The 21,893-nt window shown below is 41.3% G+C and overlaps 1 protein-coding gene across 3 annotated transcripts; it reads right to left on the bottom strand.

Moving 5' to 3' along the window:
* Positions 1–35: 35 nt before the first annotated feature.
* eps8l2 (EPS8 signaling adaptor L2) lies at positions 36–21,194 on the bottom strand. 3 transcript variants are annotated; one of them, XM_084365073.1, is made up of 19 exons: positions 20,919–21,194; positions 14,222–14,286; positions 11,937–12,098; positions 11,607–11,756; positions 10,251–10,330; positions 9,529–9,638; positions 9,361–9,431; positions 9,145–9,241; positions 7,235–7,323; positions 7,070–7,144; positions 5,988–6,136; positions 5,609–5,780; positions 5,482–5,516; positions 5,289–5,394; positions 5,051–5,170; positions 3,251–3,326; positions 2,989–3,157; positions 1,968–2,100; positions 36–917 (listed from the first exon to the last, which is right to left on the bottom strand). In XM_084365073.1, the coding sequence occupies exons 1-19, from the start codon at positions 21,010–21,012 to the stop codon at positions 840–842; spliced, it is 2,031 nt and encodes a 676-aa protein (XP_084221199.1). In that variant the 5' UTR covers positions 21,013–21,194; the 3' UTR covers positions 36–839. The 3 variants fall into 3 exon arrangements, with proteins under 3 accessions (XP_084221199.1, XP_084221198.1, XP_084221200.1); XM_084365072.1 differs by having other exon boundaries at positions 9,115–9,241; positions 20,919–21,193; XM_084365074.1 differs by lacking the exon at positions 20,919–21,194 and adding an exon at positions 17,957–18,190 and having other exon boundaries at positions 9,115–9,241.
* Positions 21,195–21,893: the final 699 nt, after the last annotated feature.

Raw genomic sequence — 21,893 nt, 5'->3', positions numbered from 1 at the left:
TCATCCACACACAAACACAAGAATTAAGCTCAAAAACAGATATAAGCAAGTTTATTTTTTTAATTATATTCTTTTTTTTAACAGTATGTCCCATCATATTTACAACCCCCTTGCAATGTTCTCAAAATCTTCATTTGATAATTGTTCACGACACATAATCTCATATATCCCATAGTATTCCTGTTTGTCTGCAGGCCGAACTGCAAAATATCATGCTGCGTAAAAACACATTCAATGACAGCATCTCACTATTACTGACAATATCTTCATGCGGGATTATTGAGAGTTTCTTTTTGGTGCAAGATGCAAATCTGCAGTTCGTAACCAGGATGAGACGACTTCTGATACCTGCTAGGACGACTAACACAGAGAGTTTTCTTATTCAGTAAACCTGTAAACAGTAATGTGGAAATAATTGGCTATATATCAGAAAATGTGTCAAACATTCTGGCACAAATTTAGATGAGCAATTACTAATATCTACTTATTCACCAAATCATTCAGTAAACAGCTGCAGTATTGACAATGAGCATAAACGTCGACCACACTGCTCGTACGTTACATGCTTTCACATGCGCGCACACACACTCACACACAAAACTGTACATGGATTTATACTGTATGTTCCTCTTTACAAACAGCAACAAAATCTGATGAGACAATGAAAACAAAAACGACATAATTAGATAAGAAAACACTTGAATGCATACACATTGGGTGATACAAAATAAATATACAATTAAAAATGTATACAACATGTTAGTATGTACTACTTTGGATTGATTTAAGAAGTTGGACAGCGGTGAGCAGACCAACGTGCCCGGATGGTTTGCGCTGGTTCAGTCTTTGCTGCCAGAGTCAATCCTCTCCTGCCTCCGTGCCATGATCTCCTGCAGCTCAGTGTCTCCGCTGCTCTTCTGTAAGAGAGACGTGATAAGATTCATCTTTAGTTTTTAAAGTTTTAAAAGGTGTTCTTTCTCCTTTGAGAGATTCACCCATTACAAAGTCTATGGCCTGAGCAAGGAGAGACATCATCAAGGACCTATCAATAACTGCACTGTTAAGACATAAAATTGCGAAATCAATGGCAACAGACCGGTTAAAGAGCGGCGCTTTTCTTCTCTAAGGGCAATAACAGATTTCAAGGTTCTTTATATTAAAGAGCATGAATCATTAAACGAAGAAGCTAAAAAAAAAAAAACTACTTCAGTGGATGGGGTAACAATATAACAAAGTCTTTGTCAGAGCATTTAAAGCAAGGGAGTAGACTCTGTAGATGATCCTGTCAGCTGTCAGAGCAGACAGTCACACTGTATAATCAATGTAAATGTGCCCCCTGCAGCAGTGAGGTAAACAAGTCTGTACATGGAGAGGAATATATGGAAGCAATTTGAGGAAATGTTCTCTCAGACGTGTCATCGTTAAAGCGAAGAGAAAACCAGGAGGTAGGAGAGCATCATCTTCAAAATCAAACACTTTTATAACTCTTAACTCATTTTTAAACATTTCTCTTGGTAGCGCTTCTGCTTCCACACGTCTCTAAACAGCTTTGCTTTTACTGAGTCAGAGCTCATGTGTTTATGCTCAGTGATGACCTCACTCCATTTGGTTTTAATCCTCCCCTCATAAGACAACCACTGAAAGTAAAATATACAACACATTTGATGAATAACAGCACAGAAAATGAATTATTTTATAGTATGAAGTCTGAGTTTAAGTCATCAGTGTCATACAAAAGTGTGCCCACGTTTTTCACACCCACGTTTTGACTGCGCCTGTATGAATTATTTGAGTGTGACTCCCTAATAGTCAAGACAGCTGACACAGGCCTTCACTGTACATACCTGAGTGTGATGACTTGTCCTAACATGCTCTTTTTTTTTGTCTGACCACGAATGAAGCAGCTGGGTTTGTAACTGGCGTGTAAGCAGGTTGCATGTAAACTCGAGTGTGAGTGTGTGACTGACCTCCAGGTGTTCTTTCTGCACGGTGGCCTGATGGTACACACGGCCGCCTTCGCCTCCACACACCGCCTTCAGTTCCTCTTTGTTGAGGGAAAACAGTTGAGCTCCAGTCAGGATCCCCAAACATTCAACCGTCCTGCAGACAACACAGACAGACAACTCCTTTACTTATTGTTATGTATACATTTGCTGTACTTCTTAAATGTACATGATTTCCTGTGGTAAGTACACTGATGGTGTAGATCCAAAAAGGCAGTCTTGTGGCATTTTGATATGTAATAGCAGGAAAAGCACAAGTGTAATCAATAACATTAATACAGACTTCTCTGGGGTGTGTCTGTTCCAATGTCCTGCACGTCGGCTTACCGACTTGATGTTATTATACTGCCTTCGAATGGGGTCATGTTTACTGTGTTCACAAGAAAGAGTCCATATGAACGCCCTCCTCTTGTGGTATTCACAACCTCTGAAGTGGAAATTTTCTGAAAGCTCAGCGTTCAGAAGTTGTGGCATGTTTGCTCATATGTTCAGAAACAGCAGAGGCCAAGTTCATTTTTCTACATGAAAAGTCGGTGGATGTCATGTTCCATGGCAATCCATCCAACATTTACCTCTGCTAACCAGGATGTTTTGACCTGTGTCTAGTTGGTTTGTCAGCAGGATTACACAAAAACTACTTTAGGAAATGATTCACCATTTTTATTCATTTCTCGTGGAATAATGCATGAAAATCAGGCGCATTTAGGTGGCTGGCATCTACGAGTGAGAACAATTTGATGCAGATCCTACATCTGGTGAGCTTAAATTATAGTTAAGCAGTTGTAATAATGTTATTTTTGGTTTAAAAGAGTGATACAGGGCTACTAAATTTGGCTTTGATTGAATTTAAGGGGACTGTTGGGCCTTGGCTCTACTGTGTGCCATTCTAGTTTATGACAAATATAATACTATCTGACATTTCAGTCAGGACGTTGAGGCATGGGGAGGTATTTTTATGTGGTGGATTGATGAGCGGGCAACTTACGGTTTCGAGAAACCTTTCGCATTGAGCCATGCGGTCACCTGGTCTGCGTTTGAGTCAAAGGTGAGTGGTACTTGGCTGCCGGCTGATCGCTCCACATGGAACTTCTTGGCCGGCTGTTTTTTGTTTGCGGTGATCATCATTAATAACTCATTGTTGACCTCGTCCATCACTGCAGCACAGAAACGGCAGACGTCAGAAAAACCTGCGAGAGCTGCTTTTTTAAAATTCCTATTTTTACGTTTACGTGTTTGTGCTCACTCACTTTTGTCTTTGGGTCTGCCCTTGTTGAAGCTGTCTCCATGGCTAAGAGTACCAGGAGGTGACGTCCTGTAGCCTTGCTGCACACACACACACAGACACAAACACAGTTCATAATAAAGCAACCACAGCCAGTATTATTCTAAAAACAGGTTTTGTCTTTCACCTCACTCTACATTGTTGCCCGGGAGCCAAAAGCAAAATATGTGTGCGAAAGTATTTCACTCCAGGAAGTGCAACCACATGCAGGAGCAGGTGCAGGGCGTTGGTGAACCTGCATGCAGTGTAAATGAAGGAAGGCTTTCAGTGAGTGTGGGAACATGTTGCATGGTCACAAGTGTGGAGAGTTTGTAGACAAAGCTCTCTTGGACCCCTGCTCAGATGATACGACTGCAAATGTTCTTGCAAAAGGAAAAACCCATTAACAGTAATTAACAAGCTTTTATCTGTGTCGTCTCCTTATCTCCTTATCATGTTTCACACAGTGTGTTATCTCTTTGTGTCCTAATCATCTTTTGTACTTCTAACCCGGAAGCGACAATTCCCGGCTGCAATACAAATGTATCCACAAGCAGTGATAAAGAGACCTTGAGCTGTCTTTAGTTAAAGATTGCCTACAATTTCCAAAATCCATCCTGACCTCCTGCCTCAGGTCAGGCCTGAGCTTGTGCAGTTGAGATAAGGATTATGACTGCAGGCGAAGTGAGTGAAAGTGATTCGACACATATTGTGAAATGTAGAAAACGCTGACAAAAAAATCTATTTCAAAACACAACATGTCCTGAAGCCGTGGACGCAGATCCTGGTAGGTACAGAATAGATTCTTTGTGAAAATATATATTTATTATTTATTTATCTATTAGAAGCTGAATCCACTTTTGAACTAATTCCTAACACAAAATTACAACACTTTTACAGGTTTTTGTTTACGTCGCCCCTATGTATCCTGCTCAGTGGTCCGAACCGTTGCAGAGCGTTCATACAGTACATCCTCTCCTAAGGGAAAACAAGCGCTGTAATATTGCTGCCACCAAATAGAAATAAGCTAGTTGTACCATGCTTGAAAGCGGCTTTGTTGCCAAATAACCCAGTTTACAATTTTCTTTCACTCCCTCAAAAAGCGAGGTGCAGCAAAGGAGGAGATCTTGATGAAAATGGTAAACTGTGGCACCCGGCCAGTCAATACCTGTAGCTCTGTGTCAAACACTTACTCACAGTACTGATGTTACCGAGTAAATGAAATGCGAGCTGAATGTGTCTGTAGATCGAAGCGAATCATAAAGGAGTCTTAGTGATTGTGTAACTAAAGTTTTTACAGTGAAAAGTACAGCCCTACCAAATAACATATGTTTTTAGAATGGAGCTTGGTGTAACACTCTGTCCACTTCAAGACCGTCAGAAGCACAGGGTATGTTAATGTTAAGAACTGACATTAATTGAGCTGACCTTCAATCAATAATCAATCTTATAAACAGTACAAAGTAACGTAGGAAGCAGGGCTCTCTCTCGGATAATAGTCGCCACATTTCCCCACAGGCCAGGCCCAGTACACCACCATAACCCTCAATTAATTCTAGCATACAGTCAGCAGACAGACTGGTTTCTGAACACTGCTGCAATATGTTCTTAAATGAAACTTGACATCACATTGCCTGTGGGAATGCTAAAAATACACCACGCAGCTACAAAAATAGTCTCAGAAATACCAAGTGTGACTTGAGTAGCTTAGCTTTTAACTATACAATCAGAAAAGCCTTGAAAGAATGTGATGTTAATGGACTGAATGTAGAGTACAGCAGGTCACCTGGCTGAAGACGCCCTCTGGCTCCTCTATCTTCACCACGTCCAGGATGTTAAATGGGACGTAGCCGGCCTGGCCGCTGCGATTCCGTAGTTTCCACCACTGTTTGTCATCCTCTATCACCTGCAAGACACATTTCACATCTCACTCAATGACTTTTCAATTTTGTAAAGTTGTTAACAGCGGACACAATCACGTTTGGCTTTAGCTACGTGTCAGTCTTTGTTTCAGTGGTTTTTACCTCGAGGATTTCATCCTGCAGCACTGACAGCTCGTTGGCATTCCTTGCTACAAAGTGGTAGCGAATTTTGGCATATTTGCGGGAGGGGGGCATCCCGTTGTAAGACCTGTTAAGACACGTGTTAACCTCTCATCACAGTTTGTTTTTGTGTTTAAAAGGGACAGCAGAGTGTGTGAGAAACCCCATTACTTACCCATTTGAAGAGTTTGAGGAATGAGTTCCATAAAACTGAAAAAATAGACAGATTATTAAAGTTTTCAGGGGTTTGACCGTAATTGTCTGTATATTTAAAGATGGTGGCTAACAAAAAAAACCCTTACGTCCTCAGCTGAGTGTTTTCTGTAATCGGGGCTGATGGGACTCGCCAATGGCCCCATGTTGGGGCCCTCTGTTTCCCATGGAGCCGTCCTAAGGAGCTCCGCCGGCGGCACCCAGTTGTTGCGAAACTTTGGGTAATAAGGAGGAGCGCACTGATCCCTGGGCCACTCTGCTCTGCAGGAGGAAGTGGAGCACAGTCAAAAAGGTGACCTTTAAGCTACACATCCACACAGGCAGTAATAATGCCCTCCTGTCATTGCTCACAATGTTCAAGCAGCACCTTACATGCTAGCTGATTGTGTCTGTGTGAAGGGCTGACTGAGAGGCAAACTGTGAAGCACTCTGGACAAAAGCGCTTTATAAAAGCAGCCATTTATGTACCTGGGTTTGGTCCATCCGTCCCCCAGCAGCTCGAAGATGGTCATCTCTTTAGGGGTGAGGTGTCCCCGCAGGAAGTCCACAGCGTCTTTGGAGAGGTGAGGGGAGATTACTGAACGCACCAGTTCAGGACTTCCACAGCTCTGCAGCACCTGTGGACGCATTCAGAAGATTAATGGTCAACAGGGGGAAGGATTAAATAAGTGTATACTTCTTTCTACTCCTTCCCGAGCGTGTCAACTGTGAAATGTGAATGTGTAAAGGTTTTCTGTTCTCTCCATTTTCATTTTGTTATTAACTTTTTTTTGAAAGCTTTTATTTGACGGTTTATTTTATTTTTATATGTTATTAGAATAAGGAAATATCTCAGTAAAGAATAAATGAACAAGACAAAAGATCTGACTCAACATTCAGCACTAATTTACAATATTTAAAAGGCTTTCGATTCTCAGTGCTCTGGACACACTTTGGCCAATCCATTAGCAGTATCAAGCTTTGATATCCATCCCTTGTATTCACTGAAGAAATTAACAGTATATTTTTGAAAGGGTATGAAAGTAATAAATAAACAGCACAAAACAACAGCAGCTGAGAGCTAATTAACATGAGGACCCCACTGAAAATCACTGCTTTGGCTTTATCTCCACCTTATCAAGTGAATCCAAAGTGTCCAGAGGTCAGCGCACAATATCAGCACAGGGCCTAATCACAGCTTAGTGTTTCTATTCAGCAGTATCGAAGGAGTGGCTCAACACTGCGGCTTGGGAAACCAACATTATGTAATTGTGGCCGCACCTGAGTCAGAGCTGAAAGCCACGTCGCTCCAGTCGGGTGAGAGTTTAGCAGAGGCTGAGTGGGTGTGGTGCCATTAAAAATACAAACAATGTCTGATGGTGACAATGCAAACTCTGAACTGTTTCATCCTTTGCATTTAAACAAGCTCAGGGTATTCTTTGTCAGACGTGGAGAACTTATTTAGTGCGACATGGATTTATACCCTTAACATGCAGAAAAATCACCAGGTGTTGAGGATGACAGGATGACAGCCTTCATACATATCAACCTGTGTGATTTACAGCTCTTACCAGCTCCAGTGGGCCGAACAGGAAATGAACCAGCTCAGACGCATTCGGATTCTGTATGTGTTTCTTCAGTTTGGCCTGCAGGGGGAGCAGAGACAGGTACACAGTGAGAAGGTGATGAAGGCTCGGCGGATGAACGAGGGAGGTTAAGGAGCTGTGATATCTCACCAAGAGGTTGAAGGCCAGCTTCAGTTTCTGCAGGCTATCAAAGAACTCTGCTTCAGAGGGGGGCTTGGCTCGCAGGGTCAGCATGCCCTCTGTAAACAAGCAGAGCAACAATGACCACACGCAGACTCCAGAGTTACCAGCCGACTGACCAGACCGGACACAGGTTTCACTCTCTGGCCAGGGTTCATAGACTTAAATGTTATTTTCCATCTCTAGTAAAGCTCACGATTTATACTCTGGATTGACTGATGTGCTGTTTTCATGCCTGATACCAATACCCGCTTTTAGTAATATAGGAGACCGATAACCAATATTTGGAATAAAAATCTTAGTGTCAGAATTTACCCCTGAAATAACCACTGATGGAATACAAGTACTGTATTTAAGTACAATTTTGAGTTGCTTTACTTGAGTATTTCCATTTTCTGCTACTTTATATTTTCACTCCTACATTCCTCATACATTTATTTACAAGTTACTTTACAAAGTAAGATTATTCAGTCTTTACAGCCTATTACTAGTGACATGTAACCAGTCAGATAGCGTTGTGGGCGGGACATTTGAGTGAGATCACAGAGTGGTGACTAAAGACAGAGAGAGGATGTAATGTAATAGTCTACTTGGTACTTGAGGTAATCGGTTTCCTGACCTTTTTAAAGTAAGGTAAACTTTTACATTTTAAAATGAATTTATTTAATTGGAAATCAGGCACAAAAAAACCCAAACGATACTGATAATTGGACAAATGCTGAATATCGGTCCCAATAATTGGCCGGGCTGATAATCAGTCTATCCCTAATTTGTACATCTCCAGTGAAAATAAAGGATAAACAGCTCTACAGGTAAAAAGTTCACCTTGGCCAGAGAGTAGGTCAAAGAAAGACATGCTACATCACAGTTTCTCAACTTGAAATTCTCACAACCCCAGAAACCAGGTTTAAATAACGCATTTGAGTATAATATTACTTTAGATTATATTTTCAGCAGTTTAGAGGTGTCAAATTACATAAAAGGTTTCGGCTTGTGAGAAATGGTTAATTTTTAAATAAGAAATATAGTTAAAAACACGTCAATACATCTGTCTAACAAGAAGTGTCCCCTCATGGGAGTCAGAGGGATTCTGATCAAGGTTGAGAAACTGATTCTGTAGACAGAGAATACATCACTTACATCTCTATAGTCAGTGGCAACACACATTCGTGTTACTTTTACATGGTTATAACCAAATACGTGCGTGGAAAAGCAACACTTGCTGTATGTATGTTTACCGCTGACATTAACAAGTCACATGTATGTCACATGTGCAGTTCGTCTGCACAGGAAACGTGTGTGTATAAATAAAAACACAGCATCACACCACTGCCGGTGTTGGGCCATAAAACATTACTCAGCAACATGTTACAGTAATATTATTACTTTGCACAGTAATTACTAGGGGACTTACACTTTTGGTTTCATTCTGTGTAAGTTTAACAATTGTTTTGACTCTTTTTATCTGCGTCTCTTTGCACAATTACTCTGAGTTTTGCCTTCTTTTGACATTACCAATAGTTTTTACTCTATCCAGGCAAAAACAGAACAATAACATTGTAAATCAGACAAAATCAATGATTCTGTGGGTGTGACATGACAGAAATACACCAGATCAGCCCTCTTTAGAAGTGAATAAGAAGTAATAATATTACATCAGTACTGACGCTTGAGTAATGAGTACTGTGTTACTTAACAGAACCCCAAACCGGCCACCAGTACCACACATGCACCACTGGATGAGAGTCCCGGGGTCACAGGACACAAAAAGACACAAACATGTCGACGTGAGCAATATGAACATATTGTCACTGCATTGGTCCACCACATCAGAAGAAAGGGAGACAGACCTGCTGGTCCTTTCTTCTTATTCTTCTTACTCTTGTTGCGATTGCTGAGCTGAGAAAAGGCCTCTGCGGCCTTTTGCAGCCGCGACACAAAGATCTCGATGTCATCCAGGCAACAGTTGAGGATTTGCTGAGGAAGACAAATCCTGGGGTTTAGCATGAAGAATATGGCATTATGAGACAGTGAAAGGAGCCGTGGCATGTAATGACATGGTGATGGTATCGCTAGGGATACAAAAAAACACTTACCACATCCTTCTCAATGCGCTGGGCCAGCTTTTCATGTGACTCTGCATCATTTTGTCCGGAGGCTCGTCTATCTGCAACCAAACACAAATACACTCATGTGGATTAAACAGAGTTAAAGATTAAAGAGTCCTTTTTAACTGTGTGCATGTGCAGTTTGTGTATTCTCACCTATTGTGTTTGGGGCTGCCACTCGTCCCCTCGCAGCAGGTGAGGGGCCTTTGGGGGCCGATGGGGGGAGGATTGTTTCTCTGTGACGCTTCATTTTCTCCTGATTCACCCTGGAGGAAGAGAAGGATGCAACAAACCCTTCAGCACCCAAACATCTACTAATAATAGGTCAGTGCCATCACAATATTTATTAGGGTGGTTTCTACAGCTTCTTAATTAATGTTGCTCCAGGACCATCCTTGCTATTGACCAATCAGGTCTTTGAGAGGACAAATATGCCTGTGGGAGAAGTCGGCCTTTGTAAGGTAATGTTAACACTGGTCTGTTTTAACCCAAACCAAGATCTGTTCCTAAGCCTCACCAGGTCTTTTCACTGACTGACCCTGACCAAAATGCAACAGAAAACAAAAAGTCAACCAAGGAAAATCAAGTCAATTACGGCAATAAGTCAACAATACAACAATAACTTCCACTTGGGAGAGTGAACCCAGTCTCCTGGGTAAGAGTGTTTCGTTTCACCCATTCAACGCACATGACTCACTCCCTCTGTGGACTTTGCTGTTTTTTCAGCAGTTATGGTCCTGGAGCAACACTAATTACGGTGTCGTAGGAACAACACCCACAGAGCAATATAAGATAAACCATGTCGCCTCCTTAAATGTGTATTTGACTGCAAGAACATTTGTTTATCTGTGCATACGTGTGTGTGTGTGTGTTCTCACTTCAGTGTCTGAAGCCTCATTTTCTTCCCATGCTTGTTGTCTCCAATGGCACTGTCTATATCTGCATGAACCATCTCAGCCTGAAGAGAGAGAGAAGAGACACACACACACAGCGTAACTTAACACACAGAACACATACAGATTCACAGTCGACATCATCATCGTCATATTTAAGGAAAAACGTTTCTGACTCTACCTTTCATTTCTCTAGATTCAGTGACAATATTACCTGAACGCTGAAAGTCTGGAGTTTAATATATCATTGCAGCTGACAATAACATCAGCCTCATGATTGATTCTACTCAACTGGACCAAGTGATTGATTAGATTCTATTTAGGTTGGGACGCTATTGGTATTTTCAAGTCTACAACCAAAGGCACTGGAATTACTTATAATCAATTCATGTTTTTCTATATTTTTATCTTTAATCATCAGTGCTGCAGACCTCTGGCTGCTCTAAGAATGAGGAGCACTCTTATCAAGCCTTTGCTGTTGCTGTTACCAGTGTGAACTTTTTTAACCGACCACGCCTTGCATTGATAAGATAAGATAAGATAAGATAAGATAAGATAAGATAAGATAAGATAAGATAAGATAAGATAAGATAAGAAGCAAACCAAAATAGAAAAATAAAGTTATATACTATTACTAATAACAACGACTTTATACACTCTATTCACCTTTCAAATACAAATATGACCATGAAGGACAATTGCACAGGATACTTATACGGACACAAATACTAAAAGAAGTATATAAAAATAACTATAATTGCAGTGTGTAGTTGCAGTGTGTAGGATTTGTTTGTTTGTATTAACTTGTGATGCATTCTGTGACTCTTGCTCACTAAAAGTTAAAATAAATACAATTAACTGACTTATCATCTTGTACATGCATACATACAGCTTAAATATGTTGAAATTAAATACATTTATCACAAAGCCATTTGACCTTTTCTCTCAAAACCACACTTCATTTAAACCCACTTTCATTTGTATCATTTTAATAAAGCCAAAGATAAACTAGGTTGTTCTATTCAGATTCTCCGACCCTCATCAGTACCCAATCATGATGATCATCTGTTGCTTGTAAGCTCATTCTTTGTACTGACAAGAGGTTTTTAGACTAAGTTATAGTATTATAGATCTTCCCTTAAGCAAATATCGCTGAACAAGGTTGCCAAAAATGTAAAAGGATACACAGAAGCACACTGCCACCAGCAGCAGTGAAACCTGACCTGGCGTTCCAACAACAGCAGCTTGGATTTATGAATGACGCCAAAGACAAAGCCGGCCAATCATGCGCAGACAATGAAGGAGGCAAACTGAGCCTGTAACGTTCAAACCGAGACTCACCTCCACCTCGTCACAGTGGAAGAAGTGGATGTCGGGTTTGTGTTGCTCCTTGTCCTGACACACCAGCAGCAGCACGGAGGGATAACGTGTCTGATTGAGCACCGTCTGACTCATGTGGATGGTGGAGAGAGGGAAGTTCTCCAACTCCTCCTGCAGGAGCACAACAGAGGACTGGTTAGAGGGAAGTATCTTGAGTAGGATGAGTCCTCAGTAAGATATAAGACTAACATAAGACTTCAAGATGTTTATGAGTGAGAACGTATAAATAATTAGTTAATGTGACATTTATTGCACGTTACGATAACAAAAACTGACGATGTGGAGCCGTACCTGTGTGTCACAGTCCAACAGCCTGACCGCCTTGTCGGTGACCTGCAGGAGCATCTCCTGGGTCCAGATTTTGTCTTTTGAGTCCAAAAGGACCAATTTCTTGATGGCATCGTCCACTGTGGCAATGGACTCTGTCTTGTCCATGATGAACGTGGAGAGATGCTGAGGAGAAAACAGAGGGTCGGGAAATGAAGGACAACATTTATGATTGTGAGGGGACACTGACCAAAGCGTATGCTTTTGAAAGTTATTGGGCTTATTTTGAAATATATATTATTTCAAGTTGAGTGGCTGTATTACAGTAATACTTAGGTAACAACAAGTTAGCTTAGCATGAAGACTGGAAACTGGGGGGAACACCTAGCCTGGCTCTGACCAAATCTGACATAATATCCACTTACCATCAACTGTAAGGCTCACTAATCACCACATAATATCTTGTTTGTTTAATCCATACAAAACTAGAAGTGTAAAGTCAGCAACTTTGTCTCAGCTAGTTGCCAACAAGCAGCAACATCCAGGGCTGAAAAATGAAGCCAACACAAAAGTGCCAAAAACTGTCCGGCCCAACATTACTGCAGAAATAAATATACTACAATGCTGTTGGTCTCTAAAGCTGATTTCCATGTTTATGAAAACTATATGGGGGAAGAATTAAGCATACACTGCTTTTTGTTATTATGTTAAGGCTTTTTATTGTGATTAATTACTATTATTATTATAATTAAGCATAATTAAAGGCGTGGCAAATTTGAGTGGGAGTTAAACGCTAGCTGTTAAGCTATGTGTCAGCCACTAAACTTCATTCAGCTCGCCTCTGCTCCACCCACGCACCACCTCTTTGCCAATTTTCGGATTAGTTGTATACAGCTACAGACACTACCAAGATGGCGACGTCTTGAGTCACCTGAGCTTCTCAGTGGCTCTTGATGAAAGTATGGGTGATGTCACGGAGACTGCGTCCATGATTTATACACTCTATGGTTGCCAAGAACATTTGGACAAGCAGACAACTCCCTAAAAACTGTTTTAGCTTCGGAGGTGTTAGTAGGCATATTTTGTTACCTTTGGACCGAGCCAAGCCAGTTGTTTCTCCCTGTTTACAGTCTGTATGCCAAGCTAAGCCAACTGGCTGCTGCTCCAGCTTCTTAATGAGCATACAGAAATGACGGTGGTTTCTATCTTCTACCTCTCCCCAAGTAAGAAATAAGCATATTTTTCAAAAATACTGAACTATTCCTTTGACTGTTACTGTATATCTAGGCCTGTTTTCTTATGTACAGTTTTTACCTGCTAAAATCTGTATTTCTCAGCGCTCCTTAGCTGTGTGATTTACTCTTCTGTGTTATCTAACATCAAAACCTTCCACAGCTCAGCATGCAACTGCTGCATACGTGGCAGTTATCTGTGATTACCTGCCCACGAGTGATAATGGGGAGGCATTTACAGAAATCCTACCTGCGCGGACCCGGGACATGGTTCACTAACATCATCATCCCTGCCGTGAGGCACGTTCTCAACTCCCTATATCAACTCCCCACTGCTGCAATCAGAGGCCTGATTGCTCTATTATGGCCGAGTTCCCGTTAATGAGATGTAATCAAGAGATAAGCCAGTGTGTCAGCTTTTATATCTGGGACACAGAACAATAGACAATAACCTTTATAGAGAGTGTTTTACTTATATCTTGTTTTATACTTCAGGTTCAGTGACCTTTTAAAATGTCTAAATCCTTAGATTTGTAGATCTTAGTTTCAGATTTTATTTCTTTTTTTAAGCCTTTTTTGTTTATAGTGTGTCAGAGAGGAGTGACTTGGGTCCTCAGCTGAATTCAAAAGACATAATGGTTGTGGGGCATAAAACTGGGTTACCAGAGTGCCTAATCTATTCTACTTTAAAGTTAATTTCATGTAATATCCAGTCCAATATTCACCTCCCCAGCTACAAGCCATTTGAACATGTATCAAATGCATCAGCAACAAAATAATAATAATACAGTAAATTAAATGAAAATGCAAACAATACTTTTAAATAATACAAAATGATGATACGGTGCAATGCACAAGTGTCTGTGATCACATGTGAGGTTTTCTATAAAAGGGAATTATTAAATATTAGCTTACTACAATGATTTTTAACCTAGTGATTGATTTAAAAAACTTTCTGTTTCAACATATTATCTGCTTTATTTATATAAATGTTTTCAATTACATGAACAGGCTGAAAATCATAACCATTATTATAACTTAATTTTTTCTGGGAAACATAAACAGAGCGGCTCTTACCTCGACATGATACTGTGACGTCTCATGCATGATGTAATTGGAGTTGGAGTATTTTTTCCTCTGTTCTGTAGATGAGAAATCAGCGATATTAAAAGTGAGAAACAAAAAAAATCAGCAACTCCTGCCTGGGATCTTTCTGTATATCCTATGTAAACAACGAGCAGTGACACAGACCTGAAGTCCACATGTTGCATGTGTGAGCAGAGCGAACAGATGAAGACAGATGACACAAAACACTAATGTGAGAGCTGAGAAGACCAGCAGAGCAATAAGGAAGTGGCCAGGGCACGTAATGTGTGAATGTCGGGGAACTGTAGACACGTGATAGTGTTTTTGTCAATATGATTTACTATAGTGCAATAAAAACTCTGCAAGAAATGCATTAGTAGTCAAATTCTACTTGTGATGATACATATTTTAGCATCATTTTGTGCCCAAAGGTGTCCGTCCAGTGGGCAAATAAACAGGAAACAGACCATTCTGAGTAGTTAATCATTAAATCTCATATCAAAGTCTCTGTGAGACCAGATTTGCCCTCTCTCACGTAACAGTGAGACGGTCAGACTGGCTTTAAAGCTCGCTCTATCTGGGGCACCAATCAGAGGCATAGATTTACTGAGGAGTCAAAGATCAATGACGCCACTTCTCGACAGCACCAGCCCTTCCTTGTTTGTGGCACAGTATTGTAAATTGTCACATGTAACCATCTAACAGGTTAAAGTGCTGGTAAGATCATTCCCGAGTGAGGTTTAAACACTTGTTTAATGCTGGACTCCAAAGCAGTGATGTAAAAAAAATTGTACGCATGAATGAATGACTTGTATGAATGCCTCTTCACTTCCTCTCAGCACAGAGAAACTTTCCCTTCAGCAGATTAATGTGAAAACAAACTGCTGATTCTGCACAGTGAGGGTCAAACATCAAAGTGAGGTCAAAACTCATTTTTGAGTGAAGGGGGGGTTTTATATGCAATTATGGATTTTTGGCTACTGGCGGGAGTTTACACAACATTAACATATCATCAACTTTGAAGTCAATTTGGTTTAACTTCTTCTTCTATGGTAGCTTATTTACATACCCTGCAGTTACAGAGCAGCTGCCTGCTGCAGCTAAAAACCATGATGAAAGATGCAAGAGTGAACCAAAACCATAAAGTTGCGTAAACCCATTAAAACATTTCACATTATAATTGTATTCAAAGTTAGGGCAAAAAAAGAAATATTGATTATGTCTTTTTTAATTTGTTGCACTTAACCTCTTAAATCTATCTGTCTGCTGCATTATTTATACTGTACATACTTTGCACTTTACTGCTTTTTGCACTTCTGGTTAGATGCTAACTGCATTTTGTTGTCTCTGTACCTGTTCTGTGCACAATGACAATAAAGTTTAATCTAATTTAATTAACCTCTTAAAAAATGGGACATGAAAAGTTGAATGTTTCAGATGCAGATGTCTTATCTAAATCTATTCGTAGCCGAGCAACAGTAATGTAAACATGCAATGGTTAACAGTTTCTGTAGACAGGCAAGAGTACATTGTAATTGCAGACTGAAGCATACAGGCATGCTGCTGCTTATATTTATATTAAAACTACTGAACTGATAAAAAAGAAGTGAGGTAAATTGATCACTGAGTGTAAGACTTGTAAACTTTGAAAGGAGATAACAGGAAGTTAACAGGTGTACAGTTAAAAGACTGTAGTAGACTTAATGCCAGACTACACTGTGGAAGGGGGTTTTATTGGTGAGACAAAATCACAGGTGTTGGACAGAACTGCTACTTAAAATGTTATTACATTTATATAAGTCTAACAGGAGATGTTTTAAGGGCCGATGGCGGTGTGTCACGAGAGTCGGACATCTGAGGTGAGATTTAACAATGCGGAGCCTTAATATTGCAGAGAAGCACAGCAACAGCTAACACAAACAAAGTATATTGTAAGACATAAAAACTACATTTCAGATCAAATCACATCATAGTCCATCTACTACCAACCCCAAAACACACAGTGGAGGGTTTGACAGCCAGACACTGACGATCTTGAGGTAAATCTACAGGCCAGCACAAAAAAAACTAAAAAAAAAACATTGCATCTTCCAGTATCACTGCACAAGGAAGTAAAAGCCAAAAACAACAGCCTGTGTGAAACAATCAAACCAGGAACTACAAACCTGAATTGTATATAAAAATCTAACAGGCCGCACATTGTGTTCGTATTGTCATTTGATCCACGGATATAACAAAATACTGATTGGCTGCTTTAAACATTTCTTAACAGCAATTCCTCAAAACCACTACGACATACAAAAAAATGATTTATAACGATAAAGTTGAAAAGTGGTGACCTGTTACACATATAGATGACATTTGTAAATGCTGAAGCGAAAAGCCATTTTCAAAACGCCACTGTTTGTTGCCCTGTGCGCTGTTGACTGCACTGTTGTTTTTGAATTGGCCGATGTTAAATGAGTGTGCCAGTGTGCTCATTGACCTATTTACCAGGTGAATAGTCTGCAGGTAACAATTACGGTTAAAGGAGAGCATGCTCCGATCAACTCCACTGCCAGACCTCATATCAGGTCTCTTTCTGTCTCCCACCCAGCAGAGTCAACATGTTGATGTCACGATCGATTCTCATTTCACTTTATGTTTCATGTCACACAAAAGCCCTGCTGTTTGTAGGACACTTGAGAAAATGTGTGTCAAGACTCTTTATGCCCTTATTGATGATTCAGCGTGATGTAAACATGATTCATAGAGCTGTGACTCTAAAGTGATGTCCATGCAGGCGCCGTCACTGAGCAAATGACGCAAGCATGTGCCTTTCCTGTTCCTGCCATTTCCTCTCTGCCGATTCCTTCCTGCTTGGCTCCCCGCAGGTGAAACGCAAGCGTCAGGTGTCGTTCTGAAAGTCGAGCTCGCCCCATGTCTTATTAATGACTGACATTTATGCCAATCAATTCACAGCGCTGCGACAGCTTGCAATAAGAGCCACTTAGCGGGCAGATGGGCAGATCCTCAGGCCTCTCTCCAGAGTCAACAACCAGTGATAAACATGGCTGCTTGGCAGATCATCAAACCAATACATGACCCAGATCAATCAGACAACCTGACCTCACTAATAATAACTGCCCTTTATTTAACCCGACTCAACCCAAAGCCAAGACAGTCACACGTTTGTTTGTTGTTGTTTCTTTACAATATCATGAAACTGGTCAATTTGAACCAACTTTTTTCAAATTTAGATTGATTAATGAAAGAATAAAATCCTTTATCGCAACATCCAAACACCCAGATAACGCAAACGATAGGATTACGATTATGTTGGTACAAGCTCATGACCTGATCTTTTGTTTTTATCATGTAACTGCAGCTCACCTTGTGGATACTGTGTCCACAAAGATTTGGCCATATGTCACCAGAAAGTATCACCACACCTCACAGCCTGATTCACAACAGTCAAACTAATTCAAAACAAATGAATACAGGTTCAAAGAGGCCAAACGCATGCTATTATTTTGTAAAATGCAGCCACTGATTGCACCATTTTAAGACAAACAGGCATAAGTGACACTGTAAACACGGTTGATCGACCAAAATCAAGTAGTGGATCTATCGACGATGTATCATACATGGACATTCAGGAAAAACGGTAGAGCTGGACGATATCCCCGAAGTCCCTCAATGAGAATTTCCACCTGTTGATTCACTCTCATCCCAAACACATTTTACCTGTCAGAGACATGCTCCTCAAGCACAATCCGAGAAAATCAAGAAAGCTGCCGGATGGTCTTAAGCCCAGGGATGATGAGTCTGATGTGGCACCTCTCTGCTCTACTTCAAATCTGCTGATAACAGATCAGGGTGGGAGGACCTGCGCATCATTTGCATCAGTTGCAGGCTGCCCAGCATTTGTGTGAATGACAGGTAGTTTTGCATGAGGGAGATTGAGCTCGGACTTTTGCTGTTGTTCCTCTACATGTTTATTCAGCACAAAGCGAGCAACAGTCCTATATCTATCCAAATATCTCCCACTGTTATGATACTGTGGTTCAGGAGGACAGTCACGCTGCTGTCATCCTGCCGTGAGAAGGTAGTGGCGACCATCTGCTGCACAAGACGAGACGGGCCAATGAAAAACAGCACAGCCTCGTCACACATACGGTGGGATATTTCACGGAGATCAAGGGAGTGGGTGCGTCCTGTGGATATTTGGATGACTTGCGGTACAAAAATATTTCACAGACAACGAGGTGCACAGTCAGATGGTTCAGGAACATCTTGCATCCCGACAACACCATCATCTGTCATCTGATTCTAAATTTGGACCAGTGCAGCGATGCATGAGCGCAGGTTGTACCTGGGTGTGGGTTTCTATCTGTACTGTACAATGTTGCCCTATGTTGGCAGCGAGGAAGGAGGTGCCGGTAGGGACCAGTGAGCTCATGTCTGAGGCAGCGCAGGGAGGACCAGAGGTGAACGAGAGTCCGCCTCTTCCTCTGCTCTTTTCAATGTGCCTTTTATTCACCTGCAAGACGTGGGCATCCCCACCCTGTTCCAACCACACATTAAAAACAGGCACGCCCTGCACTCCCTGCTAATGTAACACAGCATATTTCACTAGCAAACACACACCCTAGCGCAAGTATGCCACAGCGAGAATAAAATGTCACGTCACAGCGTTCACTGAGTTTAAACCACAGTCATGCCAGATCAGTGATGCAGTCTGACAATGTACGTAGATATAAATGGAGCCCTGAAATACCACAAACACATCCTTGGATTCAAAGTATGCACAAAAGACTGAAAGTCAGGCAACACGATGTGGTTACAGACAAACATTACAAAATCCCGATGCATCTGACAACAAATCCCAGCATGCCAAGCAGGCATGGCACAGAGCTGAAAAACTTATGTTCCCTTCAGGGACCCAGCCTCCCTCCCACGCCCCTCAGCGTCTGACAGAGGTGTCAGCAGCCGGAGCACGACAGGGCCCCTCAGCAGGACCTTGGCCCCCTCTTATCACTGTGCCTGTGTGTGTGTGTTCTGGGGAGTGGACTGCGATAGGTCAGCGAGGCTGTGAGGCAGCAAGAACATGCGGCAGAGTGAGCGTGCTGGATTTCCTGACATTTGAATAGCAAATTGAAGATTTGAAGAAATCACAGTGATTTCAGTCAATTACACTTCTGAACCACACACCTTGATGATTTACAGTTAGAAAGGTAGGGAGGCCTTCCGTTTGTGATTTGAAGATGTACAATTTTAAATATAATAACGCTTCATTTTTTAAAAAAAGAACAAAAACAGCTGGGTAACGTAGTTTTTTGCAAACGTTCCTCAAACAGGAGTAAATATTGTTTTTGTTGGGGACTATTTTCAGCTGCGGCTAGATACATATTTGGTGTACTAGAGAGTATTTACGGCAGCAGGACGGTGTATGTGGGACTGACACTAAATAAACTACAGAAGCTTTGTTTATTGTAAGGAATTAAAATGTCACAGATTGCAACAGAGTGATTCATTTGTGTGTTTTTAATAATTTAAGGTGAATCAGGTTTTTACTGATATTTTTACTAAAAAGTCACTACTTCTTGACTGATTTTGGCATAAACTTAATTTTCACAGATTTAATGTATACAGATTACAGTGAGCGACAGTTTTATCCTTACTTTAAACATTTTACTCTGTTTCACGTTGGAGTACTGGAGAAGCTGTGGTCATTGTGTGTGTTGAAGGCATCAAGCTTTGACCAGGCTTGGGGAGCGGTGGAATACATGTAACAAGATTAGGTAATTAGGATACAAAAAAAGGTAACTGTATCCCAGTAAAGTAACAGGGGGGAAAAGTAATTAGATTACTGATACATTCAGTAAGAAATAGGATTACTGACAGGATTACAATTTTAAAATAAAGAATGATAAACTAGTCTGTAACCAGGCACATGTGCACACATGACAACACTTCAGGCGTCTTACACAACAACATAACCAGATAAGTGTGTATTCTTAAAGACACACTCCATATCAAGATTACATAAAAGTAATCTTATTGATATGTATTTTCTTTTGTCTTTATTTGCTTATGTTTGGTATTGAGGTAATCCAAAAGTAACGAAAGTTACATTACTTTGATATTGTCAGACTTGGATTACGTTACTGACATTTTTTAACAGGAAATTTGTAACTTTATCAGAATGCATTTTTAATGTAACCGTCCCAACCCTGGCTACGACACTATGCACTTCTTTGTACTTTGTTTCATTTCACAGGTCAAATTCTGTGAAACTGACATCACAATGCAGTTTGACCTTTTCAGGGGTATTTTGTCTTCTTCAGTTACACAGAGGTCATGATGCATCATAGATAATTGTCTTGTAATGTATCAAATCCCTGAATCACTGTATCTTGGTGTCATTGTTCTCGTGGGCAACGTATTGTGACAGTATTGTATCAGGAGTTCCTCTTTGATTCCCGCCCCAAGCAAATATGAAATAATACAATCAGCAATGAGTAACAGTGAGCAAGCTTTTATAAAACTTCCTCAACAAGTAAGACTGTCAAACTTCCTGCGTTACAAGCTGTAAACAGCCTGTGGTGGCTCATTCCAAGGAAATAACAACAGGTGCCATTACATGAGAAGGGCATGTAAAGACAACAGTCCAACAGTAAAATACTCCTTCTGTGCAGTCACTTACCGTAGAGGGCCTTGGCGCTGAGCTTGCTGTCCGATCTGGCCACTCCACTGCAATGACAATGAGAGGAGACGGGGTTACGCTGCATGCTCTTCATCTTCACCCCTGCACCTCTAAGGATGTCACAAACCCTCTGAAACTCCCACACTGTCACTTCTCATGAACGCAAAATATACGGAAACATACGGACAGCGATATACGGAGAGCAGACTGGCCAGCACTGGATGAGATTAGCTTGAGATTCTGAGCATATGGACCAGCCAGGGAGAGAGAGGGAGAGGGAGAGGGAGAGTGGAAAAGGGAGAGGGGGGGTGTGGGACATGGAGGGTGGAAAGCGCCAGGAACCCAGGCAAAGCAAACAATCCTCAACAGAGCCGCTCTGTGCCCGAGGTCCCTGACCCACACCACCTTCTGCATACTGGGTTAGTGATTCTCTGGTGTGACAGCGACTCAGCTAACACACAGAAAGGTAAATATGTGAGGGGAAGCAGGAATGTGCGCAACACTCACTTGGCTTGCCTCGACGGAGGTCCCAGGACACTCATGGTTCAAGGCATCCACCTGAGGGAGGAAGAGGATGAGAAGCAGTGTGTTAGTGTGTGTTAATGAAAGACTAAGACAGGGCTGTTGGTGGAGGGAAAACAGCCGAAACAAACATGCATTATTCATCTAAAGGGAGCTTTTAAATGCCTGTTGCATCGGGTATCTCTTCATTTTTCTCTCTCATTCCGCTCTTGTGAGCTTTCATATGCAGTCAATGGTGTTTAAGTGGAAAAATTATTTATGTGCACAGCATTAAGGTTGTAGGCATGGCATGCAAAGTTGAGGCGCTGACTACTAAGCAGCCTGTTCTACCACTGTGGAGAGCCAGGTGTTGGGCCTGTGCTGCTGGCAGTCGAGGGACTGATCCGGGACAATGGCAGACAGCAGGCTGATATACACTGTGTAATTAGATCCACTGTGTTCACGACTATATCT

This window comes from Pagrus pagrus (genome assembly GCF_965226575.1).
Source record: "Pagrus pagrus genome assembly, chromosome: 10".
Taxonomy (NCBI): domain Eukaryota; kingdom Metazoa; phylum Chordata; class Actinopteri; order Spariformes; family Sparidae; genus Pagrus; species Pagrus pagrus.
This window is presented reverse-complemented; position numbering and strand designations above follow the sequence as displayed.